General features: G+C 40.9%; 2 protein-coding genes across 3 annotated transcripts in view; one reads left to right on the top strand and one right to left on the bottom strand.

Annotated features, from left to right (window-relative positions):
* Positions 1 to 21251, top strand: part of LOC132172946 (uncharacterized) — a 70728-nt gene that overhangs the window by 16255 nt on the left and 33222 nt on the right. For both annotated transcript variants that reach the window (XM_088518924.1, XM_059584509.2), the window contains exons 5-7: positions 4261 to 4347; positions 4787 to 4913; positions 5012 to 5092. In XM_088518924.1, coding sequence (XP_088375050.1) covers positions 4261 to 4347; positions 4787 to 4913; positions 5012 to 5092 — 295 coding nt within the window. The remainder of the gene's footprint in view (positions 1 to 4260; positions 4348 to 4786; positions 4914 to 5011; positions 5093 to 21251) is intronic.
* Positions 9910 to 11562, bottom strand: LOC148588214 (uncharacterized). The gene is made up of 2 exons (XM_088512437.1): positions 10306 to 11562; positions 9910 to 10069 (listed from the first exon to the last, which is right to left on the bottom strand). The coding sequence occupies exons 1-2, from the start codon at positions 11393 to 11395 to the stop codon at positions 10041 to 10043; spliced, it is 1119 nt and encodes a 372-aa protein (XP_088368563.1). The 5' UTR covers positions 11396 to 11562; the 3' UTR covers positions 9910 to 10040.

The following is a 21251-nucleotide window of genomic DNA, read 5'->3' as shown; positions in this document are numbered from 1 at the left end:
TGCTTCTATTGATAGTGGTTTTATCTCGAGTTTCTCAATGGGAGCTAGATTGTTTGAGTGGGTTAACATTTTTCACCTTTTGTTTGCAGATGATACCTTGGTATTCTGTGGGGCAAACTTTGATCACATTTGATCCATTCGAGCTTTACTTGTATGCTTTGAAGTTGTTTCTGGTTTGAAGCTGTTTCGGTAGGCGTAGTAGATAATGTGGGTGATTTGGCTGGTGTCTTGGGTTGTGGAACAACCTCATTACCTTTGAAATATCTGGGTCTCCCTTTGGTGGCTTGCTTTGAGGCCAAGTCCATTTGGGATGACATTATGGAAAAGATTGATCGCACTTTGGCTAGTTGGAAAATGATGTATCTTTCTAAGGGGGTAGGGTCACTCTTATTAAGAGTACTCTTTCTAATCTTCCTACTTATTTTTTGTCTCTCTTTCCTATCCTTGCTTCTGTGGCCAAGCGAATTGAGAAGCTTCAATGTGATTTTTTATGGGGTGGGATAAGCGAAGAGTTCAAGTATCATTTGGTCAACTGGGCCATGGTTTGTTCCCATATCTCTGAGGGTGGTTTAGGGATCAAGAACCTGAGAGTGTTCAATCGAGCTCTGTTAGGGAAGTGGTTGTGGCATTATGCGTATGAGAGAGAGGCCTAGTGGAGAATAGTTTTGGACGCCAAGTTTGGTTCTGAGTGGGGTGGGTGGCACTCCATTGACACATCTAGGCCACATGGGGTCAGGCTCTGGAAGTATATTAGTAGGGGGTGACAGTTGTTTTCTAGCCCCACCAGATTTGATCCAGGAGATGGGTCCAAAATTAGATTTTGGTATGATGTGTGGTGTGGAGCCTTGACTCTCAAGGAAGTTTTTCCGGCTTATAGAACATAGCTAGTGTGAAGGATGTGCATATTGCAGTTAACATGGATCTTACAAGTGGGTCCCTTCAATGGAATGTTAGTTTCATTCGGTTGGTTCACTATTGGGAAGCGGAAGTGCTAACCTCTTTCTACACTTTGTTGTATTCCCATAGAATGAGAAGGGAAGGGGAGGACAAAATTTGGTGGGTTCCTTCTTGTAAGGGGAAATTCGATGTTAGATCATTCTATAATGTTCTTGCATTTAAAGAGGCTAGTCTTTTCCCTTGGAAGAGTATTTGGCGTACAAAGGCCCCTTTGAGAGTGGCTTTCTTCGTATGGACAGGGGTGCTGGGGAAGATTCTTACCTTTGGCAATCTTCGAAACAAAAATATTATTCTAATCAATAGATGTTGTTTTTGCAAATTGGATGGAGAGACTATCAATCACCTTCTTCTTCATTGTGAGATTACCTGTTCTTTATGGTATGCTATTTTCAGTTGTTTTGAGTAGTCGTGGGTCATGCCTTGTAGTGTGGTGGATTTGTTTGCTTGTTGGTAGACGAGAGGTTGTTCTCGGAGTGCTATTGTGTGGAAAATGGTTCCTCTTTGCCTCATGTGGTGTTTATGGTTAGAGAGGAATGCAAGATGCTTTGAGGACTTTGAGAGACCCCTCGTAGGATCTGATGGCCTTCTTCTCCTATACTCTCTTCACTTGGACAGCTGCTTGGCTTGCTCCTTAGTGATTAGTTATTCTGATTTTCTTGTTCTTTTTTCTTCTACTATTTAAGCGTTTTCTTGTATACTTCTTGTGTACTAGGATTGCGCTCCTCTGCGCTTTTTGATATATACAACATTACTTATTAAAAAAAAAAAAAAAAAAAAAAAACAAAAAACTTTGCAAAGATACTTGAACCACATGAGTATCTCACTCAACAAGGTAACCCATAGCATTCTAGGGTTTCCATTTGACACCATTTTAACTTATAACACTAAACCTATAGAGAATCTCTAGGGTTAGACACTCAAAACACCAAAACTCAACACTGAGACAAAAATTAGGATTTTGGGTCTTACCTCGATTTCTTGTGAATCTGGATTTTCCGAACCACAAGATTGCAACCCGTTGTTCTAGGATGGTTTAAAAGTCCTCTCGACAGAAAAACCCCCAAGAAATTTGAGAGATTAAGCAAAACCCCCAAAAATCTAACTCAAATCATGAAAACTTAGGGTTTGTGGATTTACCTCAAATTAATAGGTAGAAGCATTGATCTAACACCAAGAAATGCGTTCCTGGGGTTAAATTTGGCTTTGGAAACCTCTACAAATCAATACCCAAACCTTAGGAGAGAGGAGAGAGAAAATCAGAGAAAGAGAGGAGAAAAAGTGAGAAATGAGTTTTCTCACATGTGCTAGGTATTTATACTAGCGCAGCTCGTCTGAACGAGAGGTCACTCATTCGGATGGGATAAGTGAGCTCGGATGCAACTCGTTCGGACGAGGTTGAAGACGAGGCGTTCTGTGACAATCATTGTATACCCTTGTCCGAAGGGTTTTCAGATGAGACTCTCTGGAAGAGCCTCATTTGGAAGGGGGAACAACTGTTTGGTCGGCAAGACAGAAATTAGAAATCCAGTTCAGCAGCAGCCTTCAATTCAGCAACACTTATTTCCTTTGAAAACATTTAAGTAATTTAATTTATAATGTATATAAGGAAATATCCCCATTTGGATTCAATAAAAAATACTAAAAAATCAAATTCCCACTAGATCAAAATGTCAACATCCAGTTTTAGTACAAAATACGAGTTCCGACAGTTTATTGACAAGTGATTCATCAATGTTCATCCATGTACATTTTATAATAAAATCCCATAAAATCACATTTGGCTATTCAATGTACGACGAACAAAAGGCGGCGAAAATTATTTTGAAAATATCAATAGAAGATAAATTTATTTTTCATGCTTAGCGAAATTTAGAATGAACAGCTTTTCCATCTAATTTTCTTAGGCATTACAATAAGGCTTGCTATCGACGCACAATTGGGAGGTTAATATATTTGTCACACACTCGTCTAGATGTTGCCTATGCAGTTAGTATAGTGAGTCAATTTATGCATTGGGAATGGAAGCATTTACAGAATACTTCGCTATTTGAAATCTTTACGAAGGCATTGTTGTTTGCTCGACATGATCACCTGAAAGTAGAAGCTTATACAGTTGCAGATTGGCTGGGTCAGTCATGGATACAATATCTACTTTGGGATACTGCTCTCTTGTAGGAGGAAATCTAGTTACTTAGCATAGTAAGAAATAGTCAATGGTTACTAGATCTAGTGGAGAAGATGAATTTTGAACTATGGCTCATCAGATATGGGAGTTATTTTGGTTGAAGATTCTACTGAGCTAACTTGGATATGATTGTAAGGAGCTTATGAGATTACACTACAACAACAAGGCCTTGATTAATATTGCTCTTAATCTAGTTCAACTTGATCAAACTAAATACATTGAAATTGATATACATTTTATCAAGGAAAAATTTTGTGAAGTGTTGATTTGTGCACCTCATGTGAGGATTGAGGAGCGACTTGCGGATATTTTGATGTAGGGAGTGTCTAGTAGTATTTTTCATTCAGTTTTGTGCAAGCTGGTCAAGCGAGACATCTTTACCTCAATTTGAGAGGGAGTGTTGAAGATATGCGGCTAATTTGATTCTGATATGATTTGATTTTCATTTATTTCCCATTTCTTGTCTGTCCATATTAGACAGTATTGCTTCTCTTTATAAACAATATGATTGTATCAGTAAGATTATCAAGGAAAATAAGACCATATTCTCTACAGATTCTCCCTTCTTCTTTTTCCAAGTTTTCCTTCTTGTATTTTAACTGCATCTTCCCAATAAGTGCATGTACAATTTCAAAATCAAACTGAAAGCTTGTCTTCCAACATCTGCTTTGATTGGAAAACTAATGCAATTCGTTCCAAGAGAAGCATATAAAGCATCAATTCTGAAAGTGAGAATATATTACTTCTATAAGGGATAAAAACAATTGAGGTAGACATCACCCATCCATGCAAAATGGTTATAAGGGGAAGAACTAAGACCTTCTCTGTGTATTTCTTTCTTGATTATTATTAAAAAGATGTAAAATTAAGGTTGAGGTAATGGAGGTTTTCTGATGCCCTTCTCTTTCCAGATGATTTCTTCCTTTGACAGTCAAATTCATGCATACAAATATGTTTGTATACATATACGTACATCCTCACATACGTGTAAGCATATGTTGAAACATTTTACGCATAAACACAGATATTTGTATGGATGTCTGCAGGTTATTGTTCATTTCAACTCTATAGTTATTATTTTAATTCTATCTTAGGGTGTTCCCTTTACTTATATACAGGATTGTTCATGCTCTACACTTATTGCTGAGAAGTTTGCACTGACTTCCCCTGAGATTTTGACTGGGCAAGGATTTAGTAGACTTTTGGTACTTGATGTCATTTTATCTTTGAAGTTTCCAATTTTTGTTTTTTAAGTTTTCCTTCATACAATATCATCTTTTAATAATTTAACTTCTCATTTTTCTCGTTTTTTCTTCTTTCATTTTTTTTTTTTTTTTGATATATTCTACATTATCTAGGACAGATTTTGTTTCGATTAGGTATTCCTTGAAACAACTACCAATATTTGTTTTTCCCTTAACTTCCCTCATGTCGTAGACTTGTCCTTATACAGCACCTATATAAAAACCCTGGAACCAAGAGATCTTGTACATAAATGACTCAGTTAATTATTTTTACCTACTTGAAGCAATATTTCCCCTTATCAATATTTTTTATTTAATTTTTTGGTATATACCCTTTTGCCTTCCATTACCATTTTTTTTTTTTCTTTTATTGTTTTCTGGTCTTCCTATTTGCTTGTAGTTAGCCGGCATCCTCATAGATACTGGAAATCTAACCAGCCCCCACTGTACCTCAAAAGATAAGTACATGGCTTCACTATTAATCAGTGGTGCCGGTCGCTTTGGATGCAATGGTCTCTACCACATATGTATGTTCATTGTCCTCTACATTCTGTATGGACTTTTATGGATTTTTTTCCTCATATCTTCTACAGCTTACCTGAGAAATATAATATATCATTTGCAGTGAAGTACAAAATGTATGATGTGTCTGATCTCAAAATAGTCGACATCTTGCACAAGGATTTCAAGAAGTGGACAAGAGTAGGTCTGGACTCGTGCTAGCCCTTGATTTGCTACCTAATATTAGAACTAAGTTATTCCTATGTTTTTTTTTTTTTTTTTTTTTTTATAATTAATGTGAATATTATTGAAAAAGTGCAGATGAGCGCAATCCTAGTGCAAATATATATACAAGAGAACCCCTACGGAATATACAAAGAGCACATATTCAAGAACTCTTCTATAGTCAGGACATCAATACGGTGGCGAGCCAACGCCCACAAGCATAGCATAGAGATCATATTCTTCCTCACCCCATCCACTGAACACTCCTTATCCTCAAAAGTTCGTGCATTCCTCTCCCACCATATACACCAAGTGACACACAAAGGAACCATCCTTCAAATAACTTTAGAGAGATCCCTACCCCCCACCTGATTCCAGCAAGCGAGCAAGTCGAGGAACCTTTGCAGCATAACCCACTCAATACCAAACAAAGTAAAGATATAGTGCCTTAGCCGAGTGGCCACTTCACAATGGATCAATAAATAAATGATCTACGAATTCCCCATTCTTCTTACACATACAACACCATTCCACTACCACAATACTCCTCTTTCGCAAATTGTCATATGTCAGAATTTTGCCGAGAGCCGTAGTCCACCCAAAAAATGCCACTTGCGTCGGTACCTTAGAGCACCAAATACTCTTCCACGGAAACACCTCATAAGCTGGAATGGACAAGGCCTTATAGAACGACTTCACCTCAAACATACCTTTTTTAGATGGGGACCAACGAATTCGATCTACATTACCATGAGAAATTTTACAAGAGTACATCAGTTCAAAGAAAGATGATATCACATCCAACTCCCAATCCTGGACGGAACGCACAAAGATGACATTCCACTCATCAACAACCCCATTCCTCTACATAAAATTATCCTTCACCCACGATTCTTTGTACCTTGACTAAACAAGGGAAAGTTATTCCTATGTTGCAGCAAAGTTATGTTAAAAACCTCAACTTCCAATATTGATTATTTTAAACATGAGTTCTCCATATTTAAAGGTGACCCCCTAACTGGATCGCGTCCGACATATTTACTAGAGAAAAGTACAAATAAGGGTGATCTGAGCTCAATTACTAGAATAGTTAGGCTTATATATGCTGGAGATTTATCTGTGGCTAATAATTTCGAAACTTTTGTACATTAGCTTCTTTGTAAGGATTTAGATAAAATCTGCAGGTTCATTCTCACTTTGGTAAGTTTACTTCTAGTAGTAGTGATAAGATCTGGAGTGAAGTGTGCGCTGTAGTTTTAGAGGATTAACTATTTAGGATAAACAGATTGATCAGAAGAGCTATATTTTTTCTAAGATGAGTGACCAAAAGGCTTGTAGAGAAGAATATATATATATATATATATATATATATATATATATATATATATATATATAAAACATTTATGTTCTTTTAGATACTCAGGTGGATACTACTATATAACGACTGAGTATCATTTATATATGTGATGACCTATTTTAAGACTTATACGCTGGAATGAGTCCAGTTAGCAGAGGTATAAGTAAGTTGAAATATCACAATGAGGTCACATCAAGGAGGGCCTTGATATTTTTATGCTTTATGATCAAATGATCAAGAATATCCACAAGTTCCAGTGATGCGTGTCGTTAACTGATAAGATTTAGCCAATAAGAAGTTTTAATAAGTTCTCATTTATTTTAATATGCTTTTGAAATAAATAAACTTAGGATAGGTAGGGCTAAGACAAAATATTTGGATTTTACTAGTGGAATTGGAATGTGCTTCTAAGTCAAAAGGAATGAGGGAATTGAAGAACTTGGAGAGTTCTATCAATTGTGAGGGTTTTAGTCGTGGCAAGGGCAAGAGAGTGTAGGATTTCTGTGGTGGGGCTTCGGGTTCGTTTTGTGGGTTTCTGGGCTCTCTCTTTTTTCTTTTTTTTTTTTTTGCTTTTGTTTCTTGGTGTCTTTGTGTATACTTTTGATGTATGTGGACATAATAGAATATGGGGCTGTCAAACATCACACACCCACACTCCCCTCATACTGCATATATATACAAACCAACATAGAGTACAAAGACAAAAATACCCATACACAAAAATACCCATACAATATATTTTTCTAACACTCCCCCTCAAGCTGGAGCATATATATCATATAAGTCCAGCTTGGAACAAATAAACTCTAACTGCTTCCGACACAAGGGTTTTGTAAACATATCAGCTAACTGATCTCCAGACTTCACGAACGGTGTAGATATATCGCCATTGAGTATCTTATCTCGAACAAAGTGACAATCAACCTCAATATGCTTGGTTCTTTCATGAAAGACAGAGTTAGATGCAATATGTATTGCAGCTTGATTATCACAAAATAATGGGATAGGAGTAGGAGCGGCAAATCCGATCTCTTGGAGAAAGAGTTGTAACCATGTCAATTCACTAGTAGTGTTAGACATTGCCCTGTATTCTGCCTCGGCACTGGACCGTGCCACCACCGTCTGTTTCTTGCTTTTCCAAGTTACTAGATTACCACCCAAGAAAGTACAATATCCTGTAGTAGATCGCCTATCTGAGGGAGAACCAGCCCAATCTGCATCAGTAAACCCTTCTACCCGAAGGTGTCCATTCGGTCTATACAATATCCCAAGGCCAGGAGCTCTTTTCAAATATCGAATAATACGAGTAACAGCTTCCCAATGTGAAACCCTAGGAGCCTCCAAAAACTGACTGACAACACCAACTGCATATGAGATGTCTGGTCTAGTAATGGTCAGGTAATTCAACTTTCCAACTAAGCGACGATACCTACCAGGATCTTCAAACAATTCCCCTTCATCTTTTACTAATTTCTGAATAGGATCCATTGGAGTGTCAACAGGACGAGCACCCAGAAGACCCGTCTCTTCTAACAAATCAAGTACATATTTTCTTTGAGATAAATTGATACCTGTTTGGGATCTAGCAACTTCAATCCCCAAAAAATATCTTAGTTTTCCCAAATCTTTTGTCTGAAACTTCTGTTGTAAAAACAATTTCAACCGAGCAATGCCTCCTGAATCATTACCTGTAATCACGATGTCATCCACATATACCACAAGGAGAATATGACCAGCACTTGTATGCAAGTGAAATACTGAATGATCTGTCTGACATTGCTGAAGACCAAACTCCATAACTGCCGCTGAGAACTTCCCAAACCATGCCCGTGGAGATTGCTTGAGGCCGTACAAAGCCTTTTTCAATTTACAGACACAACCCTGATACTCCCCCTGAGCAACAAACCCAGGTGGTTGCTCCATATAAACTTCCTCGTGCAGATCCCCATGTAAAAAGGCATTTTTGACATCCAATTGAAATAAGGGCCAAGCCAAATTAGAAGCCAAAGAAATAAGAATACGGACGGAGGAGATTTTGGCAACTGGAGAAAATGTCTCATCATAATCAATACCATATGTCTGGGTATAACCCTTAGCAACCAAACGAGCTTTCAACCGTTCAACTGAACCATCAGGATTAAACTTAACCGTGTAGACCCATTTGCAACCAACAGGCTTCTTAGCAGGTGGTAATCGAACAAGCTCCCACGTACCATTTTGATGCAAGGCCTTCATTTCCAATTCCATAGCTTGCCTCCAACCAGAGTCAGATAAAGCATCATGCACTGTCTTTGGGGTGGAAACAGTAGAAAGATGGGAAATAAAGCAAGAATAGGAAGGAGACAAAGAACTAGTAGATACAAATTGACTGATAGGATGTGCAGTAGTGCAAGAACGTGTACCTTTCCTTAGGGCAATGGGCAAGGAATCAGATGCAGGTGGCAGCGGATCCGAAGACGGGATGGATGATGGTGGAGGTGCAGGAGCGGATGGACGTGGCCTACGTGTATAAACCTGGAGAGGAGCAGAAGAGCATGGAGGCAACACGACAGACTCAGAGAGATATGGAACAGGCAGCGGAACAGACGTGACATTGGGCTCAAGGGTAGACGCTTCGAAAGACGCATCAACAGGAAAATAGGCAAGAGACTCAACAAATGTGACATCAGCGCTAGTAAAGTAGCGACGAAGAACAGAACTATAACAACGATATCCCTTCTGAGTTGTGGAATAACCAAGGAAGACACATTTAGTAGAGCGAGGATCAAGTTTATCATAGCCAGGACCCAAGTTATGAACATAGCAAACACACCCAAAAATCTTTAGTGGCAAGGCAAATGGAGGTGAAGAAGAGTACAAGAGTGAATGAGGAGAAACACCATCTAAGACTGAGGATGGCATCCGATTAATGAGATAACAAGCAGTGAGGACTGCCTCACTCCAAAAATGTTTGGGGACATGCATATGAAACAAGAGACAACGTGCAACATCTAATAAATGACGATTCTTACGTTCAGCCACACCATTTTGTTGTGGAGTGTGAGCACATGAGGTTTGATGGATAATGCCTTTATCAGACAAATAAGTGGCAAAAGAACTAGATGTGTATTCTTTGGCATTATCAGAACGCAAGATACGAATTTTTTGAGAAAATTGAGTCTTAATCATATTACGAAACATTTGGAAGACAGAAAATAACTCGGAACGATTTTTCATTAAAAATAACCAAGTCATACGGGAAAAATCATTCACGAATGTTACAAAATAATGAAATTTATTGGACTCGATCTTCATAGGACCCCATACATCAGAATGAACTAACTCAAAAGGACGAGAAACTCGACTAACAACTCTTGACGGAAAAGAAACATGATGGTGTTTGCCAAGCTGACACGCTTCGCACGACACAGACAACTCATGACGGAGACTTGGGACTTGATGCTTCAATGCAGGAAGGGAAGGATGACCAAGGCGACAATGCCACTGAAGAGCTGAACTTGGCGACTGCAAAGCACGAGAGGGAAATGAAGGTGAGAGATCCAGATAATATAGGCCACCAACTTCATGCCCACTACCAATCATCCTCCGCGTCTTGAGATCCTGAAAAATGCACACAGAAGGATAAAAACTAACAGAACAGTTAAGAGCTTTGGTAATTTTACTAATGGATAATAAATTAAACGGAAAACCGGGAACATGTAAAACGGACAACAGCTCAATATCTGGACTCAGATGTGTATGGCCAGAGCCGGCTACAGTAGAAAGGGAACCATTAGCTAGAGTGACACTGTGGGGTGCAGTAACAGGATGATAATCAGAGAGAGAAGTAGACGAACCAGTCATATGTTCATTGGCACCGGAATCAATAATCAATGGGTTGCAAGTGGAGGATAAGAGACAGTGAGATGCAGTACCTGACTGAGCAAGAGTAGCAGTGGAAGTGGAGGTGGCCCGCTTATGAGCCAAAAACTGAACATACTCATCTTTCGGAATGGAGATGAGATCATAATCCGGAGTTGAACTTGAACTAGCAGGTGGTCCAGAAATAGCTGGAGAATCCTCGAAAGAAACAGCCTGATTGGCAAAACCGGGTGGTTTGCCATGTAAATCCCAACAAGAATTCACCGAATGATTAGGACGGCCACAATGAGTACATTTGCGATGCTCACGACTACCAAGTCGACCACCGCCTCGAGAGTCATGGCCACCACGAACACCACGACCACCACGACCACCTCGACCACCACGATACCCACCAAAACTGCCACGGGTAGCAACAAAAGCAACGCGCTCACCAGTACGCTCAGAACTCATCCGAGAGCCATGGTCAGTGAGAGTAGCACGCTGAATCCGAGAAAAGACTTCTGGAAGTGAGGGAAGTTCAGAACCACCCAAAATCTGCGCACGAACCAACTCAAACTCGGGTTTCAAACCAAGAAGGAACCGAACCACATCCACATCTTGACGTTGCTTTTCCATTTTCTTCAGGTCCGTAGAGAGTGGTTGGTACAAGTTTCTCTCCTCACAAATGGCCACAACATGGTTGTAATACTCATCCACAGTTTGAGTACCTTGTTCAAGCCCAAAATATTGTTTACACACTTCATAAATCCGAGTAATATTCCCAGTTCCAGAGTACATGTGACTGAGATGATCCCAAATGTCCTTGGCAGTGGGTAAGTAGATGCATGAGGATCCAAGGTGAGGCTCAATACTGTTCAACATAAGAGAGATAATTTGATTATCTTCTTGCTCCCAAAGGCTAGGAGTATAGTCCTTGGGTATACCCGAGGTTAAGTGAGTAAACAAGCCCTTGCCTTTGAGAAAAACTTCAACAGACCTTGCCCAATAACTATAATTCTTCCCATTGAGCTTCACATAAGTCATAGGGGTATTAACTAAGGTAGTCTCAGGTTTAGCAGCCATAATATCAATCAACAAAGGAGCAAAGACTCCACCACAGTAACACAACAAATAAGTAGGAGAACAACCACTCAAAACTAATTGAAAGACCTCAATGCAACACTGCAACAATGCTGGAAAATGGCAAAAACCAGCTCAACCAATGCCAATCAGTAAAATAGGGAGAAAGAGAGGGGAACCAGTGTAAATACGGCAAAAAAAAAAACTTCGCTGGAGCTTCGCCGGAGCCTCGCCGGAGACGGTCCACACTCACCGGAAGCAGCAGACAACTCCGAAAATACTAAAACTGAACTCACAGAATGAATTGATGACAAAAAGTAACCTTTTTTTTTGTTTTTCATCTCCAAGAAATTTTTTTCCGATGACCACCATGTACACCGGCCACCTTGCGCATCACCAACCAGCACAGACCACGCCGAGACTCACACTCATACTTCCTGGCAGAACGAACACCCCAACACAGACGACGAAAAGCTTGACGGCGGCGATGACGACGACATCACATCCTTAAGGACGATGATATCGACGTCATCTACCCCCGTTCATGGGCATGAAGCCCAACCAGAATCCTGTATTCCTGGATTCAACTGTGTTTTTTTTTTTTTGTTGAGAAAAGAGAAGAAAAAAAAATGGCAAATATGGAGCAGCTACGAGAGAATTGTTACTACTGCTCTGATACCATGTGGACAGAATAGAATATGGGGCTGTCAAACATCACACACCCACACTCCCCTCATACTGCATATATATACAAACCAACATAGAGTACAAAGACAAAAATACCCATACACAAAAATACCCATACAATATATTTTTCTAACAATATACTTAGGGGCACCTCACGCTTTTTAATAAAGCTGCTTGATTACCTATATAAAAAATAAAAAATAAAAATTTAAATGATGTGCTTTTGTTAGATTGGTTCTGAAGAATCCAAGGCAATTGGAAAACAGTTCTTTGTTTCTTTTTTCTTTTTGTATGAGGGACGTATTATTTTCAAAGAAAAACGATACAAAGGCACAAGGGAATTGGAAAACTATCTTTTGTTGATCTTGGATCTATTAGAATTCATTGAAGTTTTAGTATTTTCAAGATTCTTGATGCGATTTTATTGTCCAACTTCTAACTCATTTTTAGGTGATTATCCTACCAGATTTGCACTTAGATTTTCTGATTGGTTTCATAAAAGTGTCTGTACTTGTACCAAATTTCACCTTTAATTGTATTTATCTAGATAGACCCTTGATACGAATTAGTACAAGTATCTGTAGAATATAGAAGACATGTAATCAGCAATATATGTGTGCATGTATGCGTGTGTGTACATGCTCACACACACAAATATATAGAAAGAAAATAGCGATATGGATTTTAAGCAACCTCCATATTATTATTTTTTTGATAAGTAATGTTGTATATACCAAAAAGCGTAGAGGGGCGCAATCCAAGTATACAAGACGTATACAAGAGAATGCCTATAAAGAAGAAGAAAATAGAACAAGAAACACAGGAAAGCTAATCACTAGCGGAGCTAAGTAAGCAGTTGTCCAAGTGAAAAGGGAAATGAAGAAAAAGGACTTGAGCTCCTCTAGAGTCCTCTCTAGATCCTCAAAGCATCTCGCATTTCTCTCCCTCTACAAACACCACATAAGACAAAGAGGGACCATTTTCCACACCGTAGCGCTCCGAGAACAACCTCCCATCCACCAACAGGCAGACAAATCTGCCACGCATAACCCAATGCAGTCCAAAATGGCTGAAAGTGGCATACCATAATGCCTTGGCAACATCACAATGAAGAAAGAGATGATCGACTGTCTCCCCATTCGATTTGTATAGGCAACATCTGTTGATCACAATAAGGGAGCTAGTCAAAAGATCCATATTTGCATCAATAGACGCATCCTTCGCACTAGCCATGTTATATAATCCTAGGAAAGCTTCCTCAAGGCTCGAACCTCCACACCACACCATCTCAGAATCTAATCTTGGACCCATCCCCTGGATCAAATCTTGTATGACTAGAGAATAACCTCCACTCCCTGCTAATGTACTTCCAAAGCCCCACCCCATGCGGCCCTGAAGTATCCATGGAGCGCCACCCACCCCACTCAAAGCCAAATTTGGCATCGAACACAGTTCTCCACCAAGCCTCCCTCTCATACGCATAGCGCCACAACCACTTCCCTAACAATGCTCGATTGAACACTCTCAAATTTCGAATCCCTAGGCCAACCTCAGAGATAGGAGAGCAAACCTTGGACCAACTTACCAGGTGATACTTGAACTCTTCGCCTATCTCACCCCTTAAAAAATCCCATTGAAGCTTCTCAATACTATTAGCCACAGAAACAGGAATGGGGAAGAGAGACAAGAAATATGTAGGTAGATTGGAAAGTGTGCTCTTAATAAGGGTGACCCTACCACCCTTAGAAGGATACATCATTTTCCAACTGGGCAGTTTGCGTTCAATTTTTTCCACAATATCATCCCAAATGGATTTAGCCTTTCAGCAAGCCGCTAGGGGGAGGCCAAGATATTTCAAAGGAAGAAAGGATGTCCTGCAACCCAAAATACTAACCAAATCTCCCACATTACCCATGGTGCCCACTAGAACCAAGATAGATTTGGCCATATTCACCTTTAGGCTCGAGACAGCTTCAAAGCGTATGAGTAAAGCACGAATAGATCGAATCTGATCAGAGTTCGCTCCACAAAAGACCAAGGTGTCGTCTGCAAACAATAAATGAAAATGAGAAGTGTTAACCAACTCAGACAGTCTCGATCCCATTGCGAAGCCCGATAGCAGACCATTGTCGATAGCTGCAGTGATAATTCTGCTAAGCGCCTTCATAACAATGACAAACAAACAAGGAGACAAGGGGTCCCCTTGCGTCACCCCATGATAGCTATTGAATAATCTAGAAGGAGAGCTGTTTATCAACATAGAAAAACGCACCGTCAAAATGCAATGCTCTATGCAAGAACGCCATTTCTCCCCAAAACCGCACCTCCTAAGTAAATATAAGAGGAACTTCTAATTGATATGATCAAAAGCCTTCTCCATATCCAATTTGCAAAGCAATCCCGGTTCACCAGATTTGATACGACTATCCAAGCATTTGTTTTTTTTTTATAAGTAAAATTTATATATCAAAAGCGCAGAGGAGGTGCAACCCAAGTACACAGGGAGTATACAAGAGAAAACGCCTAATTAGGGGAAGAAAAAAGAACAAGGAAGTCAAGATAGCTAATCACTAAAGGAGTAAGCCAAGCTGCTGCCCAAGTGAAAAGAGTGTAGAAGAAAAACGCCTTGAGGTCCTCCAAAGATCTCTCAGAATCCTCAAAGCATCTCGTATTCCTTTCTAACCATAAACACGATACTATGCAAAGGGGAGCCATTTTCCACACAACGGCACTTCGTGAACGCCCTCCCAACCACCAACAAGCGAACAAATCCACCACCTTTTGAGGCATGACCCATGACAATCCAAATCGGCTAAAGATAGCATCCCATAGAGAGTGAGCAATCTCACAATGGAGAAGAAGATGATCAATCGTTTCCCCATCCGATTTGCACAAACAACATCTATTGATCACAATGAGATTCCTTTTTTGAAGATTATCGATTGTGAGGATCTTCCCTAACACCGTCGTCCAAGTAAAGAAGGCCACTCTCGAAGGTGCCTTGGTGCGCCAAATACTCTTCCAAGGGAAATGACTAGCCTCAGTACTAGCCAAGCCACTATAGTAGGAGCGAACATCGAACTTCCCTTTACTGGACGGAATTCACCACATTTTATCCTCTCCTTCCATATTCATTTTATGAGAGTATAACAAAGTATAGAATGAGGCTAGCACTTCCAACTCCCAATCATGAATCAACCGAGAAAGGCTAACATTCCATTGAAGAGCTCCCCCCGTGAGATCCAAGTTGTCAGCAATAGATGCGTCTTTAGCATTAGCAATGATGTAAAGGCCTGGCAAAACAACCTTAAGACACGCTTCTCCGCACCAAACATCACCCCAAAATTTGATTTTGGAACCATCTCCTGGATCAAATCTTGTATGGCTAGACAACATCCGCCACACCCTACTAATATACCTCCAAATGCCCACCCCATGAGACCCCGATATATTAATAGAATGCCAACCCCCCCATTCGGGCCCATATTTGGCATCCACGACCATTCGCCACCAAGCCCTTCTCTCATGCGCATAACACCATAGCCACTTCCCTAACAAAGGTTGGTTGAACAATCTCAATTTCCTGATCCCTAAACCTCCTTTGGAAATAGGAGAGCAAATCTTATCCCATTTACCCAAATGATATTTGAATTCATCATTTAAACCTCCCCATAGAAAATCACGTTGGAGCTTCTCTATACGTTTAGCCACCGAGACAGGAATAGGGAAGAGGGAAAGGAAATAAGTAGGAAGGTTAGAGAGAGTGCTCTTTATAAGAGTGACCCTACCTCCCTTGGAAAGATACATTCTTTTCTAGCTCGCAAACCTCCGATCAATCTTTTCCAAAATGTCATCTCAGATAGATTTTGTCTTAAAGTGAGCACCCAAGGGGAGTCCCAGGTATTTCAAAGGCAATGACTCCGTCTCACAACCCAAAACATAATTCTTCCATATTATCCACATCACCTACTGGGATCAAAGCTGATTTAGCCATATTCACCTTTAGACCCGAAACAGCTTTGAAACAAACAAGAAGGGCTTTAAGAGAACGAATTTGATCAAGATTCGCCCCACAAAATACCAACGTGTCATCTGCAAACAAAAGATGGGAAATGTTGACCCTCTCCGATAGCCTGTTTCCCACTGAAAAGCCCGAAATGAAACCACTCTCGGTGGCAGCAGCATCCATCCTACTAAACCTGCCTCACCCCTCAGGGGCTACTAAAGAAACCGGCAGGAGTGCCACTGATCAAAACGGAGAAGCGAGCGGTCGAGATACATTGCTCAATCCAAGAGCACCACTTCTCCCCGAATCCACATCTCCTCAATAAATACAAGAGAAATTTCCAGTCGATATGATCATAAGCCTTCTCTACATTCAATTTACAAAGCAAACCCGGTTCCCCAGAATTGATACGACTATCCAGGCATTCACTTGCTATAAGAACCGAATCCGTGATTTGTCCTCCTTTAATGAATGCATTCTGAGGCTTTGATATCACCCTATCCAACACCCTCCTCATTCTATTAGCAAGAACTTTGGCAATAATCTTATACATCCCACTAATAAGGGTAATAGGGCGAAACTCCTTAAGCTCGGAAGCTCCAGGAATCTTTGGAATAAGAGAAATAAAAGTAGCATTAAGGCTTTTTTCGAACTTACCCCTAGTATGAAATTATGAAAAAATTGCCATAATGTCTTCCTTGATCACTTCCAAACAATCTTGGAAGAACGCCATTGAGAAACCATCCGGCCCCGACGCCTTGTCTCTATCCATACCTTTCACTACCTCCAACACTTCCTTTTCCTCAAAAGAACATTCTAGCTGATCAGCCTCTCCCGCTCCCAAACAATCAAAGTTAAGGTTGTCCAACCTAGGCCTCCAATTGCATTGTTCAGCGAATAAAGACTTGTAGAAATGTACCGCATGATCCCTAATGTTGTCTTGATTAGAAGAAGGGACACCATTAATGGACAAGGATTCAATGGAGTTGCATCTTCTATTAGAGTTGGCAATCCGATGAAAGAACTTAGTGCACTTATCACCCTCCTTGAGCCAACGGATCCTAGATTTTTGTCTCCAACTAATTTCTTCTTATAAAAGAGCAATCTCCAATTCCCTAACAATCACCCTTTTTCTATTCTTCTCTTCTTCATCCAATTCTCTCTCTTCCTTCAATCTATCCATGGCCTTCAATTCTTCCACTTTCTCTTTGCAAATAACATTCACATTTCCAAATTCATTCTCATTCCATCTTATGATATCCATCTTTAACATCTTAAGCTTTCGTGCCAAAATAAAACTCGGAGTGCCAAACAAATTGTAAGAAGACCACCAAGCTCGCACCTTTTCCACAAAACCATCAGTTTTTAACCACATATTCTCAAATTTGAAAGGCCTCTTACCCTCGATCATACCGTCACAATCAAGCAAGATGGGAAAATGATCCGAGCACAATCTAAGCAACCTCTTTTGAAGCAGGCTAGGATATTTGGCTTCCCATTCTGTGGAGATTAAAAAACGATCAATCCTAGACCGCGAATGAGCATTGGACCAAGTAAATGTCCCTCCTGCAAGTGGAATGTCCATAAGCCCCTGTTCGGAGATGAAGTCCGAGAACTCTAACATCGCGTTAGTGAACCACGCTCCCCCCGACCTTTCACTAGGATAGTGCGTAACATTAAAATCACCTCTAATAACCCATGGCACCTCCCACCAACTAGAAAGGCCAGCCAACTCTTCCCAAAGAAAACGTCTCAAGTAATCCAAATTTGGGCCATAAACCCCCGCAAAAGCCCATGTAAAATCATCCTCTACATTCTTGAATAAACAGGCTGCAACGAACTCCCCCACATAGACCTCGATCTTTGAAACCACCCTTCTATCCCATATCACCAAAATGCCACGAGAAGCTCCATCCGAAGCAACAAAGCACCAATCAACGTAAGCACGACTCCACAAATTATTCACAAAACTGCTGGAAATCAAATCCATCTTCGTCTCCTGTAAGCACACAATGTCTACCTTCCATTGCCTAAGCATATTCCTCACCCTCAAGCACTTATTGCCCTCATTCAAACCCCTCACATTCTAAGAAATAATCCTAGGCTTCATGACAAATCTCTAAGAGTTCTTCCCTTAGCCCTCCCCCTACCAGCATTGCCGTCATAATTAATGGAGCATGCAAGGTTATTGAGTTCTCTCATACCTTTTTTCCTCGTATTTGAGGCCATTCCCATTCCCATTCCTTCATTACTTGCAATAATAGTTGAGAACAGCTCTGAAAGCTTCCTTTCATACCCATCACACGAGATCCCCACATAATGACTAAACTCCTCCACAAGCTTCAAAGATATATCAGCAGAATTAGACCCCTTTTTCACCGGAAACCCCTAGCTGGACAGCACGCCAGTGGACTGTGCTCTTCCACCTCATTCTTCCAATTTCGGACCTGTCAACCTGGACTCCCTGAGACTAATAGAATTCTCCATCAAATGAGGAACAATAGACACCTCCATGCTGGCATTAGGGGATCCACTGTTCCTGTCCTTCTGGTTTTCTAAAGGAACATCCACACAATCTCCTATCATATTTTCCATCCCTTTTGTCAACCCATCCTCCACCTCTGCCTCAGTTGAAGATAAATCCACTATTCTAGTTTCAATCTCGCACACTGTCAAAGATGATGGGCTAGCGGCAATCTTTGCTCTCGATGATTCTACAACCCCAGGATTATCCCCTCGCTGCCGGAATACCCAGGAACAGCCCCTGTTAGCACCTCCCGATACTCAGAGACAGCGGAAGCGCCTGCCGTTGGAGTTTCCAGAAGCTTTGAGCCCCTATTGCCGCTCCCCACCTCACCACTTCCTCAAAAGGCTTCATCGGCGCCCTTTGTTGCCGGCCCAGATGTAACACGCCATTCAACATGCCGGTCAGCCCCATACCCACACTGATCGGAGCTTTTCCCAATATACCCAACTTAGATATTGCCGATGAAGCTACTTGAGGTTGACCCATCATACAACAATGCTTGGCGATAGACGAGGAAGCTCCTTGGTCACCTGGTTTGGTCATCTTTCTTGTCCTTTGAATCTGTTTCACTCTTCTCGGCCTTAGTCTCCTGTATTTCTTACCAAATCTTCTGAGCCCAGCCCTTACTGCATGATTCACGCCCATCTTCTGGTTGGGCTGAACGCTCACTTCTTCCGATATTGTAGTATCGGTTTGCGCAGCCCAAGCTCTGAAGGCCCATTGACGTATTAAGCCCATTTGCCCACTGCCAGTCGCTCCAAGCAACATCCAATCTCCAGCTGTAATTTCTCCAACGAATTTCTTAGATTGTCATATTTGCTACCTCCAAATACCACGTATCCATTATCAGAACATTCTTTCCTTCCAATACAGTCCTTCATAACCGCCATCGCATGAGACAAAGCTTTGCTACCCAACAAAACAGCTGTTGCCGAAGCTGGGTTGGCCGGAGAACTATATTGCAACAGTGACAGAATCCCTGGAAAATCTTTGGCGTACCTCTGTTTCTCTTCTTCTTCCACCAAACTATCCATATCTTTCTCTTTGCCCTTTGATTTTGCTGGACATCCCACCGAAGACTTGAGAATGGTTACTGGAACTGATATCGCCGGACAATCCACTGGAGACTTGAGGATGGTCACTGGACCTGAGCTAACTGGAACAGAAACTTGTCTACACTTCTTCGTCTGTAACTCACCTGAACCTGCATTTCCTTCTGACAGCCATTTGGGCACCCTAGCGACAGGTTCAGACGATGGCTCAAATAATTCCTCATTCGAGCGCATTGTGGATTGTAACACCTCAGTATAGCTTCTCCTCTTCTTCCTTGCATCGTTTCTTTGATTCAAATAAGGTTGAAGGAACCTTATGGCTATTTGCAGTTCAGACTCAAGTTTGTTCCAACCTATCTGATTTTTTCCTTCTAGCACCATGACTGCCTTACGCTTCTCCCTCCCCTCACATTCTTCAATCACCAAAAAACTGCCATACGTACTAGAACATTTCTGGGCTAGCACTTGAGGGTACCCTGGTTTAGATTGATCTCTGAAGACCCTATAATCCTTCACTAAAATCAACTCCTCAAAAATGTGCAACAGCCATACTGCTTCACTACTTCCCAGCCTTATGAACCTCACTAAACCCTTGCTTCTCTCCTTGAATATCAAACTAGTATCACCATCCATCACCATCATTTGAAAATCTTTGGATTCCACCGACCAACTTCTTGATAAACCCATCTCACCACCACCGGCAGCTCGCCTGAAACAAAAAACTATTCCTCCCACACCTTCAGGAAGGAAAAGAAGAGAGAGGAGAGCCTTTTTTTTTTTTTGAAAAAAGCAAATGCAGGTCGTGGGGTTTAGGATTTTTATCCAAGCATTTGTTAACAATAAGAATTGAGCCTAGGATTTGCCTACCTTTGACAAAAGCATTTTGCGGCTTTGAGATAGCCTTGTCCACAAACCTTCTCATCCTATTGGTGAGGATGTTAGCGATAATCTTGTAAATCTCGCTCACAAGACTAATAGGACGAAAATCTTGGAGATTCGAGGCCCCCGAAACCTTCGGAATGAGAGAAATAAATGTGGCATTCAAGCTATTTTCAAACTTACCACGAGCATAGAAGTTTGAGAAGACCCCCATAAGATCAACCTTGATCACTTCCCAACAATCTTGGTAGAAGGCTATAGAGAATCCATCTGGACCTGGAGCCTTGTCTTTGTCCATACCTTTGACCACTTCTAACACCTCCCTTTCCTCAAACGGAACTTCCAATCGAGAAGCCTCTTCTACATTCAGAGAATCAAAAGGAAGGTCGTCCAACCTTGGCCTCCAACTGAATCGTTCTACAAGTAAGGACTCATAGAACTGAACAACATGGTTCCTAATAAACGATTGATTGGACGAAAGTGATCCATTAACAAACAAGGACTTGATGGAATTGAATCTTCTATTCGAGTTGGCTATCCGATGAAAAAACTTAGTGCATTTGTCACCCTCCTTGAGCCATCAAATCCTGGACTTTTGTCTCTAGCTGATCTTCTCTTGTAAAAGAGAAGCTTCCAAGTCACTAACAATCACTTTTTTTCTCTCCTTCTCTTCAGCCGTTAAACCTCTTCCTCCCTCCAATCTATCAA

This window comes from Corylus avellana, chromosome 1 (genome assembly GCF_965113065.1).
Source record: "Corylus avellana chromosome 1, dhCorAvel1.hap1.2, whole genome shotgun sequence".
Classification (NCBI taxonomy): Eukaryota; Viridiplantae; Streptophyta; class Magnoliopsida; order Fagales; family Betulaceae; genus Corylus; species Corylus avellana.
This window is presented reverse-complemented; position numbering and strand designations above follow the sequence as displayed.